The following is a 23,821-nucleotide window of genomic DNA, read 5'->3' on the forward strand; positions in this document are numbered from 1 at the left end:
CACACACATTCACATCATATTCCCCTGTTGGGAGCATTGCATTCAGTGGCTGTCAAAGATAAGGCAACTAATTCAAAGTTGAGTCAGAATGGTGGAATAAGTGAATTTTTACAAAAGGGCTAAGGAGGATCAAGTCCTGAAAACAATAATAATAATAAAAAAAAATAGTATATCTTTATACATATGTGGAATAAAAATACAAAAATAAGAAAAAGTGAGTTGAAAAGCTCATCTGAAAGCTGGCAGGTGGTTGTACTGCAGGGGACGAAGAGGGAAAAGAGAATGGCAGGAGATGGGGAGAAAAATGACAAGGATGGGAGAAGGACGGAGGGGTTGAGCAGCTCACGCAGCGATGCGTCTGTGATCACTGGAAAAGCACTGTTCCAGAAATATGCCATTTAATTACAGGCAGGACAGGCTGACCTTATAGCGTGTAGTACTTTAACATGGATTCAGACAAATAGGAATGGAGCATGACAGCGGAAACCGACACTAATAAAAGAAATCGGGTAGGCTCATTTTCCCCACCTCACTGTCTGTTTCACAATCCTTGGCTGTGCTAAATTCTTTATTTGTTTTTTCTCTCTACTTGTCTTTTGTCACTCATTCTTAGCAGCAGCAGCTGTACCTGTTTGATATAGATCTTCAACTTCTCTGCAGGTCAAATTGTGTTTCTAATTATTTGCTGACTGACTGACACTACAGGCCAGTTTTAAAACATGTTTTATTAATAAAGTAACTTACTGTGGACCCTGGTCTGTTCCCAGAGTTTTTGAAGTCTCAGTTTCTTATTTATTTTTAGGTACTCTCTGTTTCTTTGCTTTAAGGTTTCTTTTATTCTTAGTATATTGTTGTTTAGTGCTGAGGTTTTATTTTCAATTATTCCTGACCATTATAATGCTTGTTATCTTTTAGTAATAGATACTGTTTACATTCATGAATTTATTAATCCCTGTGTGTCTTTCCTCATTTTAAATGAAACTGGTGTTTATATAGTGCTTTGCTATTCCAATCATTTTAGTAGTACAAGCCTTATTAATGCATTCACATTCATACAACCACTTTTATCTATGGCTAAGACTTTTAGCCTAACATTCAGACGCTCACACTTTGATGGATGCATCAAGGGCAACTCTGTCTCACTCAGGAACACTTTAACATGTTTTATTTTTATAGTTACTTGTCTCTTCTGTCTTGATTGTCCTCACAAGTGACTCAAGTGACTCACACTTGTGTCTCAGCTGTTTCCACTTCCCTGATTACCCCATCTGTATAAATAGTCCCATCTTCTCCTCAGCCTTTGTCTCACTATCTTATTAGCTCCCTGTGTTAAGTTCTCGTGTGGCCTGAATGATCTTGGATTCTGTATGGGACTTTTGTTTACCAAAGACAGACAGCAGCATTAAAGATTTAAATGCAACTCATGTGAGATAGTTTTACAGTCTAGGGTTAGAGGGCAGAGCAGGGTGATAGTGAACAGAGTTCAGTCTTCTAACATCCTGGTGAATGAAGCTGTTTATCAGTCTAGCAGAGCGAGCCCGGATGCTCTAGAAATCTTCTTCCCGAAGGCAAGAAGCTGAAAAGGAAGTGTGAAGGGTGGAAGAGATGGGTGTTGAAAATGTCCATGAGGAAGGGCAGGAGGGCACAAATAATCTTGTTGGCTGCACTCACTATGGCTTGCTGGGTCTTCCGGTCAGCCGGTCTTCTGGCAGGAGGTTGTGCAGCCTCGGTTCCACACAGCAGCCAGCGAGGACACTTTCAATGGTGCCCTTGTAGAATGAATACATGATAACAATTGCTAATGACAAAAAACAATTACAAGAGCAGAAAGCTAATCGGGGTATTCCATATGTATTTTTCCAGCAACTAACAAAACTTTAGTCAGCCTAATTGTTTCCTGTTCTTCTTGGGGAATCCAGAGACACTGCTGGGCCAGATAGATATCACCCCTGAAATTCCAGGTCTACCCTGAGGTCTTCAAGGGAAGTTTCCCTGGAGGAATCCTGATTAGAGACCTGCACCACATCGCATGGCTTCTCTTTGACACAAGGGAGCAGCAGCTCTATATTTCTAAAGCTATTCCCTGCCAGCCTACGGAGGAAATTAATTCATCTAAATGTATCTGCAGTCTAATTCTTTTGGTCACTACCCAAAGCTCATGACCATAAATAATAAATCAAAGGATTTTCTTTCTTGCTCAGCTCTTTCTTCACCATAAGTCTGCTACACAACCCTCATCACTTGCAGCCCTACACTAACCCACCTGTCCATCTCACAGTCATGACTTCAGATTTGGAGGGAACAATTCTCTTCAATTAAACGAACAAAAAATACAATGAACCTTTCATGTAAGAATTGCTTTCCCAAAAGATTGAACCCTCCTGGAGTCATGGAGCTCAGCCAGGCACGGCTGCAAGAAATATCATTAAGCCACCCATCAGCTGCTGCATACACACAACTGTACATTGAAAATGAATGTGTTTCTTGGCTGTTTCTTGTCTTTGGGGCAAATTAGATAAGACAGCAACATTTTATATCAGGATTCTTAGAAATAAGAGAAAGGAAGTAGTGACTGATAAGCGAACTATAAAAAAGTGAGATGAGGGGAAAGCGTTTACAGGTAAACCTCATTCATACACTGTGCACAAGAGAAACAAAGAAGTGGATAAAGCTCAGAAGTGATAAACTGCATCACTGTGTTGTTTTGTTTCCCTCTACAATGTAAATGAGCTACCTATATCTTTTCTGTGAAGGTGGCACCGGATTAGAGCATAAAGATAATGTATGATGTGTATTAAAGAAACTCTACCATTGAAAAAAGCGTTTTACACTGGTTGAAAACAAATATCAATAACAGAACTTTGCAGGATTTTGCTCAAGACACTACCTTTTCTTAAAGTCATTCATTTTAATAATATCCTGTCCCTGCATTTAGGATAAAATATTTTTATTTTTACGGTGGGGATGGTGGTGACTTAAACTGCAAAAAGAGGTGTGTAATATTGATCCTATAATTCATATCCACATTTGATGTATGGTTCATGAAAGCACCTTTGAAATCTTTTATATATATGCCTCCCAGTGTTAGATATCAAGCTAATGGTCTGTTGGATCAATGACGGATAATCAATAATCATAGGGACACAATGAGCTTGTGTTTTTTCCCTTCTACTCTACTACAAGAAAGATCTGATGGGGTAACGGAACTCAGAGGGAAAGCACATGCTTGACTCTCAAAGAAGCAACTAAGAGAAACCTGCTTAATGAGACAAAACATTTTGTTACTTCATTTACAAATGAAAAGCACTGATTTATTTCTCCTCTCCTCTTCTCAGGCTTAACCAGTGCAGATACAGTGGTGAATATGCGGAAGGTTACCCATCAGACCATAAGTGAGGAGCTTTCTAAAACAGTTCTGCTCCCTTGCCTCTTCACCCTCCGCCCCAGTGCTGGTTCATTCCATGAGCCGCCCAGAATCAAGTGGACTAAGGTTTGGGGCCAAAGAGGCTCTGATGGCCTGCAAAAGGAACAGTCAGTCCTGGTGGCCAAAGACAATGTGGTCAAGGTACAGTAAACATATTTACCGTTAGTAAATGCTTGACTTACCTGTAATTTAGCTATTTCTCTCAAACATTTTTTTTTCACTATTTTTCTCACTCTCTGCTCCTCAGGTGAAGAAGGCCTTCCAGGGTCGTGTCACACTGCCTGGTTATAATAAGAACCGCTACAATGCCAGTCTCGCTCTGACTGGGCTGCGCTCTAGCGACTCTGGTCTATATCGGTGTGAGGTAGTGGTGGGCATTAATGATGAGCAGGACACAGTTCCTCTGGAGGTCACAGGTGAATAAAATGTAAACTTTTCTTTCACTGTGATAGTTATTTTAAATTTAAGGTAAAGTTTTCAACATTTCACCTACATTTAAATTACTTCTGGTAAAATATAGTGAGTAGTCACACTAGCATCACCCACTCCTCACCCTACCTCTAAGGCAGAAAACTCCAGAAGTGGAAGATTTAGAGCTCGATAACCTCATCCACAAACTAGTAGGAAGAAAACTAGGCGCCAAGCATTTGGTGGCCAGATCTGTAACCATGATGCTCGGTCAATTACAGTGGAAAGAAATAGCATGAACCCCTGTCTAGCAAAGTCCATGTATCTACCCCATCCTGTGGATGCACCACCTGCAGGGATAGGCATTGATGTTGCGTTCAGTGTGAGCTGGGAGGTAGGCAAAAGTAGGCTCCAGGGTCTTTTTTTGTAAGCAGTTGCAAAATAAATATACCTGCAGTGCTGAATTACAATAAAACAACAGTATAATATTTGTGACTGGATGACTGATTCTGTTTTAAAATTGCTCCAGTTTCATTTCAAAATGATCCCAGTCACGGTCCAGATGATTTTAAAATTATTTAAAAGCTTACACTTCATTATTTAGTAGTGTGTACAATATCTGTGCAACTGATTCAGGATGTAGTATCTGTTATATAAAGAAACAACTTGGAATACAACGCAGTAGCAATTTAAAATTACTGCTAGTTCATCTGGTTAGATGTAGCATCATTAGGAGTGCAGACAGAATTACCAGTAATAAAAAAATCAAGAACTAAACTAATAAAAAGATTCAAAAACTCAAACAGCATATTTGGGGTAATCTTCATTAATTGTTTGTGTTATTATTGTAGTGTTCAGTTATACCACTGCCTCCTCTCATCCTAATCAGAGTTTGTACATGTAACAAACTTAGGACGTGACCAGGTTTTGTTTTAATTTGATGGCTATAAGACGAATTATTAACACTATTTTCAATGTTTTGTAAGAAAAAGAAAAAAGGTAGAAAGCAGGAAGTATCTTCATAAAAACTGATTATTTCTATTCAGTGTGTGTTGATGTACGCGATTACATTATGTATGCGTTATGTGTGTTTAACCAACACAAAGAACTGTCTCAGCAAATAACTGCCGCGCTGGTTGTGTATAGCTCCATTGTAGCTCTCAAGGTCTGCCACTATGAATAATAATGACCCTGTTTCCGTGTCAGGCTAGTACAATCATTACAGCAAGGGTTGTTTACTGTTTATGTAGAATGTATGATGATAGGGAAAAGGTGAAGGAACTCAAACACATTAAACATCATTGACCTGGGCCATTCAGGTGCTGTTCATGCACTGAAAACCTAATGAAGCCAATAAGGTAGAAACCCAGCAGGGCACAGTGTTGTCAAATAGCATTGCACCGAGAGCTCTGTGTGGCTCTAGGTGGCTTAACTAAATAGGCAAACCATTTGTTCTGTCCAGGAAACCGATATTTGTGGAATACCACGCTACTTGGAGGTAGCTCGCTCTAGTGGAACTATTATTACCGTGTCTGGGTGTTTTATCTGCAAAGCTATCATAGGTTTTTGTCGGGGCACTCACTATTTTTAATAATAACCTACTATCATAATGACTGCCGGGAACTGATTGATGCATTAGGCACTGTACACCACGCCACCACTTACTACGAAGCCATGCTACCGCTAACATAACCAACAGAAGCTGTAAAAGTTCAGAGGACTTTTGGCTCCATTTTCACTCTTCATAGTAATAGAGACAGACTGCACTCAGTTTCTGCACATGGTTCAAATGTGAACACGTGCAAGCTTGTTAATGTCTGTGGGAAATTTGTGTGTGCCTGTTTGTAAAGACCACTATGCCTAATGCCTAATTTCAGTACTTCAACAAGGATGCCATCTGGTTTTGTCAAGTATGAAGAACACCTAATAGGTGCTCATAGAATACATTTCATAAGTGAGACCCCTGCCACTATGCTTAGGAGACCCTGTGTCCTCCCATTCTTGGCCAATTGATTAATACACCATGAAAACCACTCCTTCAGAGAGAAGCCAATTACGTAGCTGGCGAGGAGTAGCCTTCTCCAGGGCTTAGTCTTAATTGGAAGTCACGGTACATGGCAGACCACAGCCGTCCTCTCGCTAATTCTACCAACTGCTCAACATGTTAATTAGCAGGTATTGATACTGCTCAGCTGTATTAATATCATATTAATCCACACCACTCTTCTTATAGAGTAATTTGTGTGTTCCCTGATGTCCTCTTCTGCCATTTGTTGTTTTTTTTTTTTTATTTCTCCCTTGTTCCCTCTGCCTTTCTTCCTCCTTGTTTTGTCTCCATCGTCTTCCTTTCTCCTGGCACATATTGACTGACCAATTGGCTGTGTCTCACCAATTACAACGCAGTGCTATTGATTGTGTTCGTCAGACTTTCTCTGTGGTGACATATGGCAGCTCACTGCTGTAAGAGCAGTGCATAGTGTATCTGCACTGACTATTGTTAATGTAACCTCTGAATGGAAGGAAACTACTTGAATGGCCAGATCATGTCAGCTATAAGACGACCATCTAGAAAAGCTGATATCAACTCTGCAAGTTTCTGAAAGTTTACTGGAGAGATTGAAGTTGTTTTCTTTTTTCCAAAAGTTTGTTTTTGTTTTGTTTTTTTTCTTATTTTGTGGATGATGATTGTAGTGCATCGAACAGCAGTGTCTAACACACTAGTCTAAAATGTCACTGCTTTGAAATGTTTCCTCATATAGCGCTTGTGTAACTTACAGGTCAGCACTGCGACTGTTTAATTTTACTTTATGTTCTGTTGTTTCCTTTGTCACCTTTTCTGCGTTGTCACAAATTAGGAATGAAAGTGTGGTTTAGAAATCACACTCTGAACTTAAAATACATCAGTTGCAGAAAGATGATACAACCAAGAGGTGGGAGTAAACTATCTTTAGACTTGTAATGCATTGCTCAGTTTGTTAACTTCATTGTGACACATTCATTATTTACATGTTGTGCCTTTAATCCAATTGCTTGCAGTTCAGACATATGTGTTTAAAGTGATATGTAAATATCACTTGGCCCAATGTAGTAGAGTTACTGTTGCTCCTTTCAGAATGGCACAAAATGTTCAAATGCTGTCAGACTAGCTGTTTCTGTATTTGCTGTGTTTATATTGTCAGACTTGAAAGTGGTTCTCTCATCCATGGCCAGAAAGCAAGTAAGTGATTGTATTTTCAAAAAAATTAGCACTTTGAAACAGCTCTTACCGCTCTGTAATTTAAACAAAAAAGGTTGATCATTTATTCAAAATTGCCTCATTGTATTTGTTGGGTTAAATAAAGAAAAATAATTATACATTTTTAAACACTAAAGCACATTGCACCATATAATAATTCAAGTGTCAAGAGACACCAGCTCCTGATTAGTGTAGCAACGAGGGCATCATATGGTGGCTTTCTGTTTTTCCCTTAGGAGACTGTGTGGGGATGTACAAAGATGCATCGTGGTAAAAATAGATGAGATGAGGTATTGTGCATTCCCTGTGGAAAGGCACTGGGTTTCCCATGCTGAGAGGAAACCCATTTATCTCTCTGGTGCATGTGTTAGCCAGCAAGCTACAGTAGCATCTATGTTTGGACAAAACCCCGCAGCCTCAAAAGAGAAGGGATGGAGGCTGAGAAATTAGGAGAAGAGAAAAGAAACAAAACATTTCTTCTGCCCGCAACAGCAGATGCACTGCTGGTGCTGTGGGAACTCTCTCTGTCTACAAATGGCCCTGCTTACTCTCTGCGCTAAAGCCTGGAGTGTTAATGCTCAAATTGTCACAAGGGCCCTACGTCTCACATAGGAATATCTGTCACTCTCCCAGACAATGCCAGCGAAGATAAAGGCGATGTATTAGTTGCCAAACAGCCACTAGCTTTCATGTTGCTGGATGCACATCAGGGGCACAGTGTTGTGTGAAAGGCTTGGATAGACCTTCTGATGCAGTTCTATTCCAGGTTCGATGGAATATACTGTGTCATGTCTTTCTACTTCAAAATTTTTAACCAAGCTTTTCATATTCTCTGCCTATTTTTCTTTTCACTTTGGTTTAATGCACGCATGGTTTTCCTTTTCTTTGTCTGTCTTCTTTGTCATTCCATCATGGGTTCAGAGGCAGGCGGCGTGCAGCAGGGGGACACTGTGTTTGTACTGTTAAATCAGTCAAATAAACATCACCACTGTTTGTCAATCTCTGTATCCAAGGGCAACATCTCTTTTCTCAAATAAGCCAACCGACTATCCGATGCAAATGAGACTCACGTACAGAGGTTCCTGAATCTGAATCCTGTAGTTTCATATCACACAGATGGAACAATGTCAACACCTGATGAGGATGTCAAGGGGGCTTTGTGCACATATGCCTGTGAGCATGTACATGCTCATGTTTCGATGGTGCAAGGTTATAGTTCATAAATACTTTGGTGAATTGAAGGTTGCATGTTATGTATTCGTGTTTTTTGAGCTTCCTCTTTATTTCTTATCACAATTTCTTTGCTCCAGGTGTGGTATTCCACTACCGGGCCCCTCATGACCGCTATGCCCTGACCTTTGCTGATGCCAAGAGGGTGTGCATGGAGAACTCAGCGGCCATCGCAACACCTGGTCAGCTGCAGGCTACCTTTGCTGATGGCTATGACAACTGTGACGCTGGCTGGCTTTCTGACCAGACTGTACGGTGAGGCTTTTCAAGCTGGGTACAAGAGCTATTTGGGTTTTGTTGGAATAAAATTCAAGAATACATTATTCAATATGACTAGTTAATATACTGGCTGAATTACTACATTCTAGAAACTGTATATAAACAATGTAAATAGCTTCCAGGTCTTAAAAAAATATATCCAGTTTTGAAGTGCATTAAATCTGCTTTCTTTCTCCTCTGTCATTACTTTCTTATGATGTGATGGCCCAAATCACTGGTTTCAAGTTATTTATTCACAATGTCCGTTTTTTAAAATTCTGGCCCAACGTAGAATGGCCTGGCTAACCGCCCACCTCACTGCTGCTAAATTTAGATGTTTTTTGCTTCTATCATTAATTACCCTTTTATTTACCCCAAATCACTCAAATCCACTCCCCACTCATGGAGTCTGCTTTAAATAACACAAGATGTTCATAGCCAGTTCACAAACCCAAGTGACTCCTCAGTCTTTTTGTGGAATCTGTGCAACAAACCCCCATTAAATAAAGGGTATCATCAGCAAATCCAGAAGAAAAATTGTGAAAAAAAGACATATTTTCCCTCTGGCTAGAAATGACAACAAATAAGCTGTGTGACTCTGAAGTCTTGTTCTGTATGTCTGTAAATTTTCTCCCCAACAAACACAACAATGTCGACAAAACGTCGTCACCTGCAGGTGTCTTTGGTTTCATTCTACAATACTGGACTTATTTTTCTACAAGGTTTGAACTTTGAGTGTTAAACAAGAGAGAAAAGTGTGAAATGTTCATCCCTGTCTGAGAAAAGTGTATAAAGTGTGTAGTGAGGGCTTTTACAGCCTTAAAACATCTATAATAATTGGCTAATTTGCAGATTTCACCTATCGCGGGTTATTTTTAGAACGTAACTCCCGTGAAAAACAAGGGACCACTGTAATGGGAAATGGCATGGGTTCATGCATAGTTTCATAACATGTGTAAGAATTGGTACCCTCAATTTATTTGAATTGTTTTCTGCTAATCCAATTGAGAAAACCTGGGGTAAATTTTAAAAGGTCATTAATGATAGCTGAAATGAAAAAACAGTGGTGAGCAGTTAGGCAGGACGCTATGGGATAATGATCTAATAGTGCCAAAAATCACAATCACTTTCTGTAAGCTCTGTCTTTTCACTTTCATAAGGCTTTGTCTGAAGTTCATCTATGTCACTTGATTGGTGCTTTTCATTGGCTGTGACTTAAGAACGCACATGAGTTATTTAAAAAATCCCAACAACATTTGACTGAAGGTATTTTTGGGGATGACTGGAAGAGGTCTTCAAAACATCCATTACTTTGGTGATTTTGTATGGTGGAAATTGACCTTGTAACATGCTTTGAACGCTTTGCTTGATCCTTTTTGAATCCTCATTTATGTGGTTTAAAGATATATGCACAAAATTACTTTCAGCAAGCCCAACCCCATTGGTTGGGATTGCTATGCTCGAGGTGTAGTCATGAGGTTTGGTGAAAAATATCAGTCAGTGTGCCAAATTTCAAGTTTTAGAGAATCTGTGAGGAAACTGTCTTCGGTTACAGGCAACACATTATTTATCCTATAGACAGTGGCGTGTCTAGAAAATTTTTGTTGGGGGGGCCAGGTAGGGGCACAGATTTGGAGAAGGGTGGCAGATTTAATTGGCAGATAATGTTTAAAAAAAAAATTCTACCAACCGTTAACCATAATTCAATAATCCTATAAACCTAATAACCAAATGCACTTTTAACTCTTATTAGAATGAGATTTTAACCACTACGGTGCAAAGTTTTTAGATACTGCGTTGATAAAGTACAAGAGATACAATCAGTGCTTTGTCAGTGTTTACTCAGCATTCAAGGACAGCAATATTTGCATAGTATTTTTACTGACATATACTGCACATATGTTTTGGGCAAAAACATTTTTGAATATTAAAATACGAACATTTGTAGCAAACAATTGACAAATTAGCCAGTTCCAATGTAAAACTTTCTCTGCCTGTTAAAAAAAGAAGATAATCTTCTCACAAACTGGTGTTTGATTTTGAAACAGGAAAAAAGTGGAGAAACAACTGAAAAGACTAACATTTGAATAAAACCTGAAAGCAAGTAAATACTTTCTATGCTGCCTTATGGTAAACTTTGGTAATATTGATAAAGAACAACACTGGCTGATGATGAAATACATTCAGCTGGCATGGTGACACTGCCAGTATAACCTGCAGGGCTGGACTGGGACAGAAAATCGGGCATTTTGACTACAGACCGACCCACCAGGTATTAAAGCCATAAAGCCTTTGAATGAAAACAAACCCTGTTGTGACAGTGATGTACAGTCTTTTTGGTATATGTATGATTTCTATACATTTTACGTCAGATAAAAACTTTGGTTGTAAGATTTAGATAATTATTTAATAAAAGCTAGATATTTTAAATGAGAATAAGAAAGAAAAGTATTTCTTTGTTCCCCCTTTCCCTGTTAATGCCCTACCTGGCCCCCTGGCAAAACTTTGCTAGACCCGCCCCTGCACAGTTACCAGCTGTCAGCTACATAAAAAAGGATCCTGGTGGGTGGTCTTCACGTTTCCCTCTCACCAGATATCCAAACCGACATCATGACCAGCAGCTTTACAGCTGTGGCTCCAGCAAACATCAGCTGATACTAGAAATTAATATTAAATAAATTCTAACAACAGCCGATCAAGCTTAAACGTGCTGCTGTTGTTTAGCGCCACATCTGCTGGTTTCGTCTTTCTGGCGCAAAGTGGGCGATAAACAAACAAGAGAGAAAAGCCGATCAGCTGATCATCGATCAGTTTCATGATTGAAGTAGCAACAGGAGAGGCAGGATGAGAGAAGAGGCAGCTGTGCAGCGTAAAGACAGAATAAATCCAGCTTTGTGTCTTTTTCCATTCTAGCTGAAGTTCGGGACAAACTGTGTCTCTTCTCAGCTCAATACGAAACGCGTAATATTTTCTCTGAATGAGGGACCATTCCATTTTTTTAAGGAGCCGTTGGCAACTCTACTAACTAACCTTATGAATAAAATAAACTTCACTATCAGTAACATCATAGCAACCGAACAGCTGTATAAAAACTCCAAGCTGGCTAGAACGCAGTATGAGTTATTGCAACTGACAGTAAAAAGTCAGCACAACGAAAATAAACTCCACCTAAACTTAGTTTATATCTGACCCAGATAGACTGCAGGTCATGACTTCTTACCTGAAGTTCAGTTCACCTGACACTCGGACTGGTGGCTGCCTCGGGGCTCTCCTCCTGCCTCCCCTTCCCTCATCCACCTGCTGCCTCTGTGGAAGCCCCGCCATAGCCACCACCAAACAACGGAGTTATTTCTACACATCGACCTGCATCTGGCCAATCCACCACCTCTCATTGTTCATGCCGTTACAAAAAAAATAAAAAATAAGTCAAATAAGCCCGATGGCCAGTCCAGCTATGTTAACCTGCAACCAAATCTGCAGCTCCATACAGCAATGTTACGACTTAGATTACATCTTATAACTCATAACTCTTATGTTAGCTCCCCTCTGTAGCATACTGTCTGAAATATTCCACGGCTGCAATAATTCTTTAAGTGTTATTTTTTCCTTGGTATTCTAATTTCGCCGAAGTTTACTAAACTCAACAAACTTAATATTACTTACCGGGACATTTATTCTGTCCTCATTTTCTTTCACCGAAAAATTGTTTCCTGCAGTGACGTCTTTCGTTCTTGGCTCTCCTACCTTTGCTAACGTGATGCACATAGCGCAGAAGCCGATGCTGCATTCACTTACACTCGGATATCTGAGCGTCACCGTGAAAACATAATCGGACATTTGATATTTGATTGAATTTTATTGTTTTGCCTTTGGGGTGACACCTGGGGTGGCCAGTCTGGTTGGGGGGGGTGGCCTGTGCCCCCCCAGGCCACCCCGCTGGACACGCCATTGCCTATAGACACTGACTGACTCATAGATTGCAGCTGAACTTGACTTTTAAATAAGTTATCTATCTAGTTCTCATACTAACACGGTTTGCTGAAGAGAGTTATCGTATAAAACCTCTTTCAAGCAGTAGATAAGACTAATATTTGTGATTGCTTTCCTCACTATCAAACATTATAACAAAAGACAATCTCTAAATAATACGTCTACAAAAACACAAGTTAATGAACTATCTATAAGTATAAAGTATCAAAGTTTGAAAGTCATTGTGATATTTTGGGGGTTTTCATAGACTTGATACTGTGCAACATAATTGGACCTAATAGCTTGTTTGTACACTGGAAAGGCAGTTTAACTACATCAGCCCCCTCTGAGCTGCCTGTCAGCCATGTACTTCAGCTTGCCACTTTCTGTTAAATCCCTTTTTACATTACCAGTCAGAGCCTGCCTCTCCACATTGTTTTCCATATCAGCATTTTAATTTCAAATTGCCGTTGCTCCACTTGACAAGCACACTGACTGTTGTCTGCCTGACAGTTTTTCACAGACTTCCTGCGGCACGACTTCCTTGCCTTTTTCTTTCTCGCCTTCCATCCCGCACTCCTGTTGTTTTCACTCGGGAGCTACCTAATTGGTCCAGATCCAGGAGGCTCTGACTGCACATCAGCCAGGAGGAAAGTGTCCAATTAATACTTGGTGAAAAAATATAGACATCAACCGCCATTTCATCAGACACCAAGCAAAAAGAAAGTAGCTGCGGCCTGAGACACTAAAAGATTTTGTTCTCTTCTTATATCACAAGCATGTCTGTCTTCTTCATGTATATTTGATTGCGCATCTTTTCCAAGTGCTTCATAAAGTCCCTGTATGCCCAGCATAATCTTTTAATCAGCCTCTTTGTTTGCACTGTGGTGCTGCAGGAAACAATGTTCTTGTGGAATAATTGCTCAGTTGGAGCCTAAATATAGATTGTTGATGTTGTTTTTTTCTTTTTAGCCCCACAGGCATGCCAAGCCACCACACAAATTCCTGATTCTTTTAACCTCTTCTTGACTTTCTATCTCTCTTTCTTTCTCTTTCTAAAAGCTCGAGCATTGACAGTCTTATACTGCTAGAGCACTAAATGCATTTTCAAACGATTTAAAATGAAACGATTTGGTTGTGAAACTCACACCGAGGGCAGAACAATTAAAACAAACAAGATAGTGTATCCATTGAAGTGCTTGCCAATTATTTTCCTGCGGTTGTTGTCGCATATTGTGAATGTTACTATATTTCTTGCTTCCAACCAGATTCAAGAGAGGACATCTCTGTGTTTATTTTTCATTAGTATTTGGGAAATATATTTTGGTCAACTCTGAGAGGAAGATATGTTTAAACTTATTGTATTTCAGGGCAGGCAATGATAAAAGTGTACCTTTTATCTTATTTTGTATGCGTGTGAACACAGACTCATCCCAGGGGAGCCAAGTCTCTGGCTGCTTTTTTCATGGCCAGGCTATATTAATCTCACTCTCTTTTCTTCTCTCACTCTCTCTGTCATTGTCCCTATCTCTTGGGTTCCTCTGCAGGTATCCCATCCAGTCACCACGGCCAGGTTGCTATGGGGATTGTGAGGACTCACCTGGAGTTCGTAACTACGGCAATAGGTCCCCTGATGAGCTGTTTGATGTCTACTGTTTTGCTAAGCGTCTTCAAGGTAGGAGTCAGGAGCTTCTACCATACATTTGAGTTTAGTCATGCATGGGTCCACTAAGCCGAGGGTTCGCAGTGCCAGAAGGCTGTGACCAGGCCTTAATACTCTGTTAGCACAGTGTAGAGAAGAGCAGTGGAAGAGGAAAGGGAGGAGAGTTTGTTCAACTGAGGGAGATGCAGAGGCCTGAAGGCAGAAGCTAAGTGGGTCAGTAGTGTTATCATAAAAGTTTGCTCTGATTTGCAGCGCCACAAGAAGAGGTGGCACTGGGCACATCTTATGTATCCAAAATCTTATTTACCCCATCCCCAATTGCTGCATGTTGTAAACGCAATAGCTTACACAATAAAACTGGGAAATCTATAGATTTGGTGTCATGCTTATTCCATTTTTATCGTTTTAATCTTTATTGTGAGATTTTTACAAGGATGTAATAAAGATGTCATGGACTGTGTGTCAAAGATCGGCTGTGTGGGAGTCGAAGGTGGACTGCAATAGAAAAAGCAAAACAACCTTAATCCTGTCTTGCAAAATGTAAACAACGCCTAAAAACAGGGCCATAAAATACAAATAAAAGACAACAAGGAACAAAGGAACGCAAAGCAATGAGGGACGACGTGGCAAACAACAAGGCGACTCAGACGACATATACTCACATGATAACAAGGTGGAGAGGTAACGGGTGAGAACACAGCTGAGGATAACTTAACATAATGACTCAGAAGGAATAAAAAAATAAAAATGGGAACAAAACAGAGACTAAACAAGCCATGAAAACACAAGGGAGGCAGGAACACACAGGAACTCAGTGACTTAAATACCCAACTTGAAGTAAAAGTAAAAACAGAAAATATAAATATAAAGAAACCGACCAGGAAATGCTATTACAAGAAAAATGTCAAAACAAATGATTCTCAAAGCCAAAAGAATAATATTATACAGAAAACTCAGAACCCTGACAGCACACTTATAACTGCAAAAAGGTAGCGGAAAGCTCTCTTTACACATTAGAGACTTAATATAGATTTACTTTGCAAGTTAGGGGGCATATCCTGATTTCATAAAGTGTTGCTCCACCTTTAAGTTGTTCTCCAAGTTGGCTGACTTTTTGCCTATAGCCTAAATCTGTTAGCGTCACATCATATAAAATATATAACAATTGAATGCATGTTTGAAGCATTTTTACAGAGTATTCTGTTCAATGCCAGTTAGCTGGAAGCATTGCAAGACAGATGGAGACAGAGTTGGTTTTCATACATCAAAATCAATGGTTGTTGGCTAGAAATTGGAGGCCTGCTTTGGTTTTCTCTCACAAATGTCCATAAATCTTGAATGATAGATCTGACAACTATGTCAGTGTTTACTGCATCACCTCAAAGCCTGACGATTATAGCAAGAGTAGCTGGTAGGCTGCACCTTATAAAGCTGCTACTGTGCAAAATGAAAGTCCTCCAAATCTACAAGAACTTCAAACCATTTTTAAGGATTAGAGAAGAAAGATGGCCACGTGATCAAGCTATTTAAACGTTATTTAAAGAAAACATTTGTACTTACATCTTGAAATCAAATATTGCAGTGATGAAACATTTTCTGTCATTGTCTGACTTTTTCTTTTTGACTGAATGACAGAAAAATCAGACGGCCGTCCATCATTTTTGACAGATTAGAAGAATGGCCTGTATTTGTATAGCAAATAATTCATATGCAATAGTGACAAGAACAGTGCTCACAGCATTGGTGACTTCTCTTTTTCTAAACATAACATCAAACATTATACAGAAATATCCTCCCTCAATTCCTTTGGGTGCATCTGTGACCACTGCAGGTCATAGATGGATTCTGTTGCACCCTGATACAGAAGAAACGCATGTGGTCTCATGTAAAAACAGTATTGCTGACCTCTGATCGCCTCCCTGGGGGCAGCGTTTCTAGACTCGTCCATCCCACCCATCCATTCTCTTCAGCTATAATAGAGCAAGAGGCGGGGTGCACCCTGGACAGGTCGCCAATCTTCAATATATGAGGTTATGATGAGGGTTATTATATGATTACTGACAGTGGCCCCATCAGTTATCTTACTTTATCAAGCGAGCATCCTGTTTTCGTCACATTTGGTTGTTTAATAACAATGGTTGGAGTATTTTAGTGTCACTTTGAGTAAAAACTTATGTGCTTCTTGTGGTGTTGACATGAGGAGTGATCCCAAGGTCTGTGAAACTGTCTGTCCTTTCCTGATAAATGCATGTTCTCTACTCTGTATTAAACAGTGACTGAGTTGTTTCTTTATTATCTTTTTATTGAATATATTTCTTTATCAGGATAAATTAAAATTAAAATGACTGGTAATAATAGATTATGATGGACATTTTATGACCCTGTCTGTCACAATGACAGATGATGCAACCTCAGCTTGAAAGACATCAAGTCAGCCAGTGACCTTTATGATGCTTATTCCTCTTAAAGAGTCATTGATGTGCTTTGAGATTTGCCTTCTTTCTTCTCAAACGTCTCAGTTACATTTTTAGCCCTCTATTCTTTAATCTCAACATTGGATACACAGTATTTGTTGCCATCTTGATGAGGACTGAGCAGCGGCTAAACACCAGGGGAAATTATGGATATAAATCAATTAAACTAGTTGATAAGTTTTATTGTTTTTAGGTCAAATTAACAAACATATCTAACATTTTGCTCCTCCCGTTTGATTTAATTGGTGACTGAAGCCTCTCCACTCATTACTTATCTTAGATAGATGACAGCTGTGCAAGTGTGCTCAGGCATCACAAGTTCACTACCGCTCATACTACATGACAAGCTCTATGAGTGCAATTTACCGTACGTCCAGTGTATCCTTTGTGTAACGCAGTATATTTAAGCTGTCAGAGCTCTGATTGCTCTCTTGTTGCCACACTGCTATGATAGCCCTTCTTTCAAGTGTTAGTGCTGTTTTTAGAGAATATTAGATCACCTCCAAAAATCCAACTGTAGATTGTAAGTATGTGTTCCTCAAGGGGGAAAGTGATTATCATCTCTCTCTCTCCTCCCTGCTGTGCTGAGCGTGGTGTTTCCTCTAGGGGAATGATGGGCTCAGTGCTGAAATGGCAAATATTAACACTGCATATATTCGTCATTCACACCATAATCACGTCTATGCCTGACTGAAATTAAGTGTTTGTCATACTTTAACCTCGTGCAAATTCCAAAGCCCAATTATAATAACCGGCATCCGTTTTTCTAATAATTTTAACACCGCATTCTGACCTGCAACAGGGGTTACTTTATCTAGGTCTCTCAGTATGAGGTGTGCAACTGTCATTAAGCATCATAGTAGTAAGAAAGCCATTCCACTATTTAAAGACAATATTAACACCTAGTATGGGACTGATGTGCTGAGAAGAGAAAATTGTACGACAATCTCTAGACTTTATATCCTGCAGTTAAGAATGTTGTTCAGTGGAATTAACAACCTGATTGAAGTAATCAGCAAATAATTGTCTGCAGTCAAAGCAAAATTCCTGGGTGATACATAGCTGGCGTTTCATTCATTAATAAGAAAACAACAAAAACTAAAAGATGAATTAATAAACTCAGCAACAGACCTTTCTCTACATGTACAAAAGCTCAATGGCGTGTCCAGCGGGGTGGCCTGGGGGGGCACAGGCCACCCCCCCAACCAGACTGGCCACCCCAGGTGCCACCCCAAAGGCAAAACAATAAAATTCAATCAAATATCAAATGTCCGATTATGTTTTCACGGTGACGCTCAGATATCCGAGTGTAAGTGAATGCAGCATGGGCTTCTGCGCTATGTGCATCACGTTAGCAAAGGTAGGAGAGCCAAGCACGAAAGACGTCACTGCAGGAAACAATTTTTCGGTGAAAGAAAATGAGGACAGAATAAATGTCCCGGTAAGTAATATTAAGTTTGTTGAGTTTAGTAAACTTCGGCGAAATTAGAATACCAAGGAAAAAATAACACTTAAAGAATTATTGCAGCCGTGGAATATTTCAGACAGTATGCTACAGAGGGGAGCTAACATAAGAGTTATGAGTTATAAGATGTAATCTAAGTCGTAACATTGCTGTATGGAGCTGCAGATTTGGTTGCAGGTTAACATAGCTGGACTGGCCATCGGGCTTATTTGACTTATTTTTTATTTTTTTTGTAACGGCATGAACAATGAGAGGTGGTGGATTGGCCAGATGCAGGTCGATGTGTAGAAATAACTCCGTTGTTTGGTGGTGGCTATGGCGGGGCTTCCACAGAGGCAGCAGGTGGATGAGGGAAGGGGAGGCAGGAGGAGAGCCCCGAGGCAGCCGCCAGTCCGAGTGTCAGGTGAACTGAACTTCAGGTAAGAAGTCATGACCTGCAGTCTATCTGGGTCAGATATAAACTAAGTTTAGGTGGAGTTTATTTTCGTTGTGCTGACTTTTTACTGTCAGTTGCAATAACTCATACTGCGTTCTAGCCAGCTTGGAGTTTTTATACAGCTGTTCGGTTGCTATGATGTTACTGATAGTGAAGTTTATTTTATTCATAAGGTTAGTTAGTAGAGTTGCCAACGGCTCCTTAAAAAAATGGAATGGTCCCTCAATCAGAGAAAATATTACACGTTTCGTATTGAGCTGAGAAGAGACGCAGTTTGTCCCGAACTTCAGCTAGAATGGAAAAAGACACAAAGCTGGATTTATTCTGTCTTTACGCTGCACAGCTGCCTCTTCTCTCATCCTGCCTCTCCTGTTGCTACTTCAATCATGAAACTGATCGATGATCAGCTGATCGGCTTTTCTCTCTTGTTTGTTTATCGCCCACTTTGCGCCAGAAAGACGAAACCAGCAGATGTCGCGCTAAACAACAGCAGCACGTTTAAGCTTGATCAGCTGTTGCTAGAATTTATTTAATATTAATTTCTAGTATCAGCTGATGTTTGCTGGAGCCACAGCTGTAAAGCTGCTGGTCATGATGTCGGTTTGGATATCTGGTGAGAGGGAAACGTGAAGACCACCCACCAGGATCCTTTTTTATGTAGCTGACAGCTGGTAACTGTGCAGGGGCGGGTCTAGCAAAGTTTTGCCAGGGGGCCAGGTAGGGCATTAACAGGGAAAGGGGGCACAAAGAAATACTTTTCTTTCTTATTCTCATTTAAAATATCTAGCTTTTATTAAATAATTATCTAAATCTTACAACCAAAGTTTTTATCTGACGTAAAATGTATAGAAATCATACATATACCAAAAAGACTGTACATCACTGTCACAACAGGGTTTGTTTTCATTCAAAGGCTTTATGGCTTTAATACCTGGTGGGTCGGTCTGTAGTCAAAATGCCCGATTTTCTGTCCCAGTCCAGCCCTGCAGGTTATACTGGCAGTGTCACCATGCCAGCTGAATGTATTTCATCATCAGCCAGTGTTGTTCTTTATCAATATTACCAAAGTTTACCATAAGGCAGCATAGAAAGTATTTACTTGCTTTCAGGTTTTATTCAAATATTAGTCTTTTCAGTTGTTTCTCCACTTTTTTCCTGTTTCAAAATCAAACACCAGTTTGTGAGAAGATTATCTTCTTTTTTTAACAGGCAGAGAAAGTTTTACATTGGAACTGGCTAATTTGTCAATTGTTTGCTACAAATGTTCGTATTTTAATATTCAAAAATGTTTTTGCCCAAAACATATGTGCAGTATATGTCAGTAAAAATACTATGCAAATATTGCTGTCCTTGAATGCTGAGTAAACACTGACAAAGCACTGATTGTATCTCTTGTACTTTATCAACGCAGTATCTAAAAACTTTGCACCGTAGTGGTTAAAATCTCATTCTAATAAGAGTTAAAAGTGCATTTGGTTATTAGGTTTATAGGATTATTGAATTATGGTTAAGGGTTGGTAGAATTTTTTTTTTAAACATTATCTGCCAATTAAATCTGCCACCCTTCTCCAAATCTGTGCCCCTACCTGGCCCCCCCAACAAAAATTTTCTAGACACGCCACTGAGCTCAGCTGGGCTTGATTTGCACAAAAAAATGACAGTATATAGGTCTTTCGCTGATTTGTCAATCTTTTCTAATTTAATCTGCAATCTATAAAAATTAGCACATTTTCAGCACCTTTTAAATGCCTATTTAAGCATCTTCTAACTTTAGTTCTGACAAATAACACCTCATATATCCCCTTTCTGGCTCTTTCCCATTTTATTTTGCTTGGATCTTGACCTTTTTAACTGTTCAGAAAAACTGAAGTGACATTCTTCTTTCTTGACATAAATCTCCTAGATCCTCGTATCAAATGTGTTCTTCTGTTTTCTGCTCCTCATTCTTACTGTCCAACCCTCCAGCTTATATATTTTTCATCACCACACCCTGAGCTGCCAGCGATCATATAAATGCATTTGTGCTATGTTCTTCTTGAGCACTCTCTGTCTTGCCTGTTTTTGAATTTCTTCTTTATCAGCATCAACAGCACCATTCTTCAGCCTCTTTTTTCTTCTTTTCTTTTATTCGCTGTCTGTGTACTTAGATCTTCTTTTTTTAAATGTCTTTGATTTCAAACAATTTCCTTTAGTCAATACTTTGAATTACTGATTTCCTTTTATTATTACAGGCAACAATAAATGCCTTCTGCTTCCTCACTTCTAGTCTACACCTCTTATTTTTTTTACAGTTCACAAAGGAGAAAGAGAAAATGTCTAGAACTGATTGCCGTTATAGCACCTTAAAAGAAAATACTAATACGATTCAACCAAGAAGAGACAGACACAAACCCAAATTCATTTAACATCAGTTTGCAATACCAAATGATCCAAGAATCAACCAGCACTCAAAATCCTGCTACTGCCAACCAACTAAACAAAAATTTTCTCAAGGCTGAAGTGCTTTTGCTCTGTAATACAACTCAACGCTTCTTTTTACACCTTCCAGGTGAGGTTTTTCACTCCACAGTGCCAGAGAAGCTGAGCCTTGCCACCGCCTCCACTCACTGCCATTCCCTGGGAGCCCAGCTGGCTACTGTTGGGCAGCTCTTCCTCGCCTGGCAGGCTGGTCTTGACCAATGTGATCCCGGCTGGCTCGCTGATGGCAGCGTTCGCTATCCCATCAACGTCCCGCGGAAGAACTGCGGCGGAGACGAGCCTGGGGTACGGACTGTCTACAACAACCCGAACCGGACTGGGTTTCCTGACACCGCAGCTCTGTTTGATGCCTACTGCTACCGAGGTACTAAGCCTTCTGCGATAATGAAGGTGATGCAGTTACATCGTGGTAATTGCCATGGTAACGAGCGTTGTATCTGGGGAATTGTTTCCCCTTCTGATTTTTAATTAACATGAGATGTTGGTGTCACACATGAAGGAGTTGTGAAGAGACTGCGACATTTGTTTCCCCTCAATGGATATCAGGGCTTGTATGTTGTGGGTTGCTGCGCTTGCAAGACAGAATGGAAATGTGGATCAAATAAGAGTGAGAGCATGACTAAAGCAAGTCTAGCTGGGGTCTGCAGTGACTGTGTCTGGCCTTGTCCTCTTATCTGCTGACACACGAATAAGTTGGGCTCATCTTCAAACCGAATGAACTATTTTGTTCACTGTTTGTAGCCAACTTCTTCCACCAACACACACAGAATAAGAACTGATATTATGAGAAGACTACAAATTAATATTTAGGTAGGAAAAAAGAAAGAATGACAATTTCATCTTTCACATTGTCAGCCCATGAAAATGTAACTGAAGTGAAACATCTGCATAACCCAGTAATTTTAAAGTAAACAAGAACAGCGTGAGAGCAGAGCAGCAGTGAATCTGTCAAAACAAACAGCTGACAGATGAACCTCTTCATAGCACCAACAATGCTGAATGCAGATTTACAAGAATAATGTCTTTCAGATAGCTAAAAGTAGATAAAAATGGTAATGGATTTTGTTTATTAACATAGATATGGTTCGTGTGAATAATATTGTGGATACAGTCACATTTATATATTTGCTGATTTCAAATGGTTGTAATTTTTTGTAGAAAAACAGATCTACTTGTGATATCTATAACACGTGTGTCCTACTCTGGATTTAATCTTCTTAAAAATAAGGAATGTGAGGTTTTGGGCTGTGTTGTAAGGTAGAAGACAAAACAAGTCAATTGATGTTTGATTGTGTGTTTCAGCCCACCAGCCAGCAGGGGTGCAGGCTGCGGAGCCACAGCCTTTGTATCAGACACCTCACCTGGCAGCAGAGGCCATGTCCTTATTAACCGAAGCCCAGGATAGTGCCTCTATTCCTAAGACTTCCACCTGGACTGGCCTTGTTGACTTAGATGAAGTACGAGTCCCGTCCATTGCTGGAATCAACAACTCATCTGAGATCTCCGAAGAGCATGTGATCACCCACTTAAGGCCTGAGGAGGGTTGGGATGAAACTCAGGATGGACCTGGAACGCCAGAACCCAGCCAGAATGAGTCACACAGCTTAAATAACAGCAAGACTCTGGGCGTTTCTGACCTTGAAACCTTCGAGAAGCATGGAGGCTCTGCCCATGAGGAAGAAGATGGAAGCTACTTTGGATCTGAGACCCCAACATTATCCTCAATTTCTACTTCCACGCCCCAAGTTCAAACCAGTAATAGTATTCTGACTGACTTTGTTAACACTCTTATGAGGCCTTTTAGATACTGGACTCAGAGTGAGAAAGGCGATGATACAGAGAAAACACCCATGGTGCCAGACGAAAAGACAACAAATAACCAAACACAGGGGGAAGCGCCCAGCAGGAACCCAAGTTTTCCAAAACCCAGTGGGAAAAAGGGCAGCATAGATAATGCCATTATGGAGCACAGAAGTGGCACTTTTTCTTTCAGGAGTCCGGTGACTGAGCTGCAGAACTCAGAAGAAGGTCTTTCCAGTGAGGAGAAAGAGGTGATGCCATTGATTCAGTTAGTACCTGCAGTCCAAAGCACAGAGGCAAGTGGTACGAGCAGCCCTCCAGGAGAGAGAACAACGAGCCCCATCGCTGACCACACTCAATCTGCTGTTAAAGGTATGCGTTCAGCTTTTAATTTGTATGTATATTTCTATCTACAATTCAACTTTACCCTTTAAAACAAATAACTACACGTGAAATTGAAACAGAAATGAGCCTAAATTGAAGCTGTTTTGTTTCAAATGGAGGTGGGGTGCATTTGAATATCTCTGGTAAATATAGAATCTGTTTGTGTCATGCCTTTTAAATAGTCTCTGCCTCTCCATTCCACTCTATCTTCTTTCCCCTCGAGTATGCCATAATATATTCCTCCGCAGGGCAATTTGAAGTATCGCTGTAAATTTAATTAAACAGTAATTGCAAACAAACAAAGGGGGCACAGCACATACAGTAATGCAGGGTGTTGGAGTGTTCTGCCTTCATTCTCATATTTATTCAAAAAGCGCTTTGTTTACATTGCAGGCTGTAAGAGTAACAGCTATGCTTACTTTTTTAAACCTATTTGAATGTGATGAAATGTGGGGTTTTTTTTGTCTTTTGTATTTTTGTTTAAAAGAGGACAACTTACAGCCTGTTTTTTTTTTTAGGAAATGGAGCTATATTAGACTATATTAGTGGGAATACCTGTGGCTAATATTATAATATAGAATAATATAGAAACATTTC

The 23,821-nt window shown here is 39.9% G+C and overlaps 1 protein-coding gene across 2 annotated transcripts in view; it reads left to right on the forward strand.

Moving 5' to 3' along the window:
- ncanb (neurocan b) overlaps positions 1-23,821 on the forward strand; it is a 186,069-nt gene that overhangs the window by 50,725 nt on the left and 111,523 nt on the right. For both annotated transcript variants that reach the window (XM_086281800.1, XM_086281801.1), the window contains exons 3-8: positions 3,336-3,565; positions 3,672-3,840; positions 8,378-8,552; positions 14,072-14,199; positions 21,111-21,404; positions 22,343-23,212. In XM_086281800.1, the coding sequence (XP_086137926.1) occupies positions 3,336-3,565; positions 3,672-3,840; positions 8,378-8,552; positions 14,072-14,199; positions 21,111-21,404; positions 22,343-23,212 (1,866 nt within the window). The remainder of the gene's footprint in view (positions 1-3,335; positions 3,566-3,671; positions 3,841-8,377; positions 8,553-14,071; positions 14,200-21,110; positions 21,405-22,342; positions 23,213-23,821) is intronic.

This window comes from Aulonocara sp. 'chitande type north' Nkhata Bay, linkage group LG23 (genome assembly GCF_057382095.1).
Source record: "Aulonocara sp. 'chitande type north' Nkhata Bay isolate Kocher_YH1m ecotype deep benthic linkage group LG23, A_spYH_male_GT1.1, whole genome shotgun sequence".
NCBI lineage: Eukaryota > Metazoa > Chordata > Actinopteri > Cichliformes > Cichlidae > Aulonocara > Aulonocara sp. 'chitande type north' Nkhata Bay.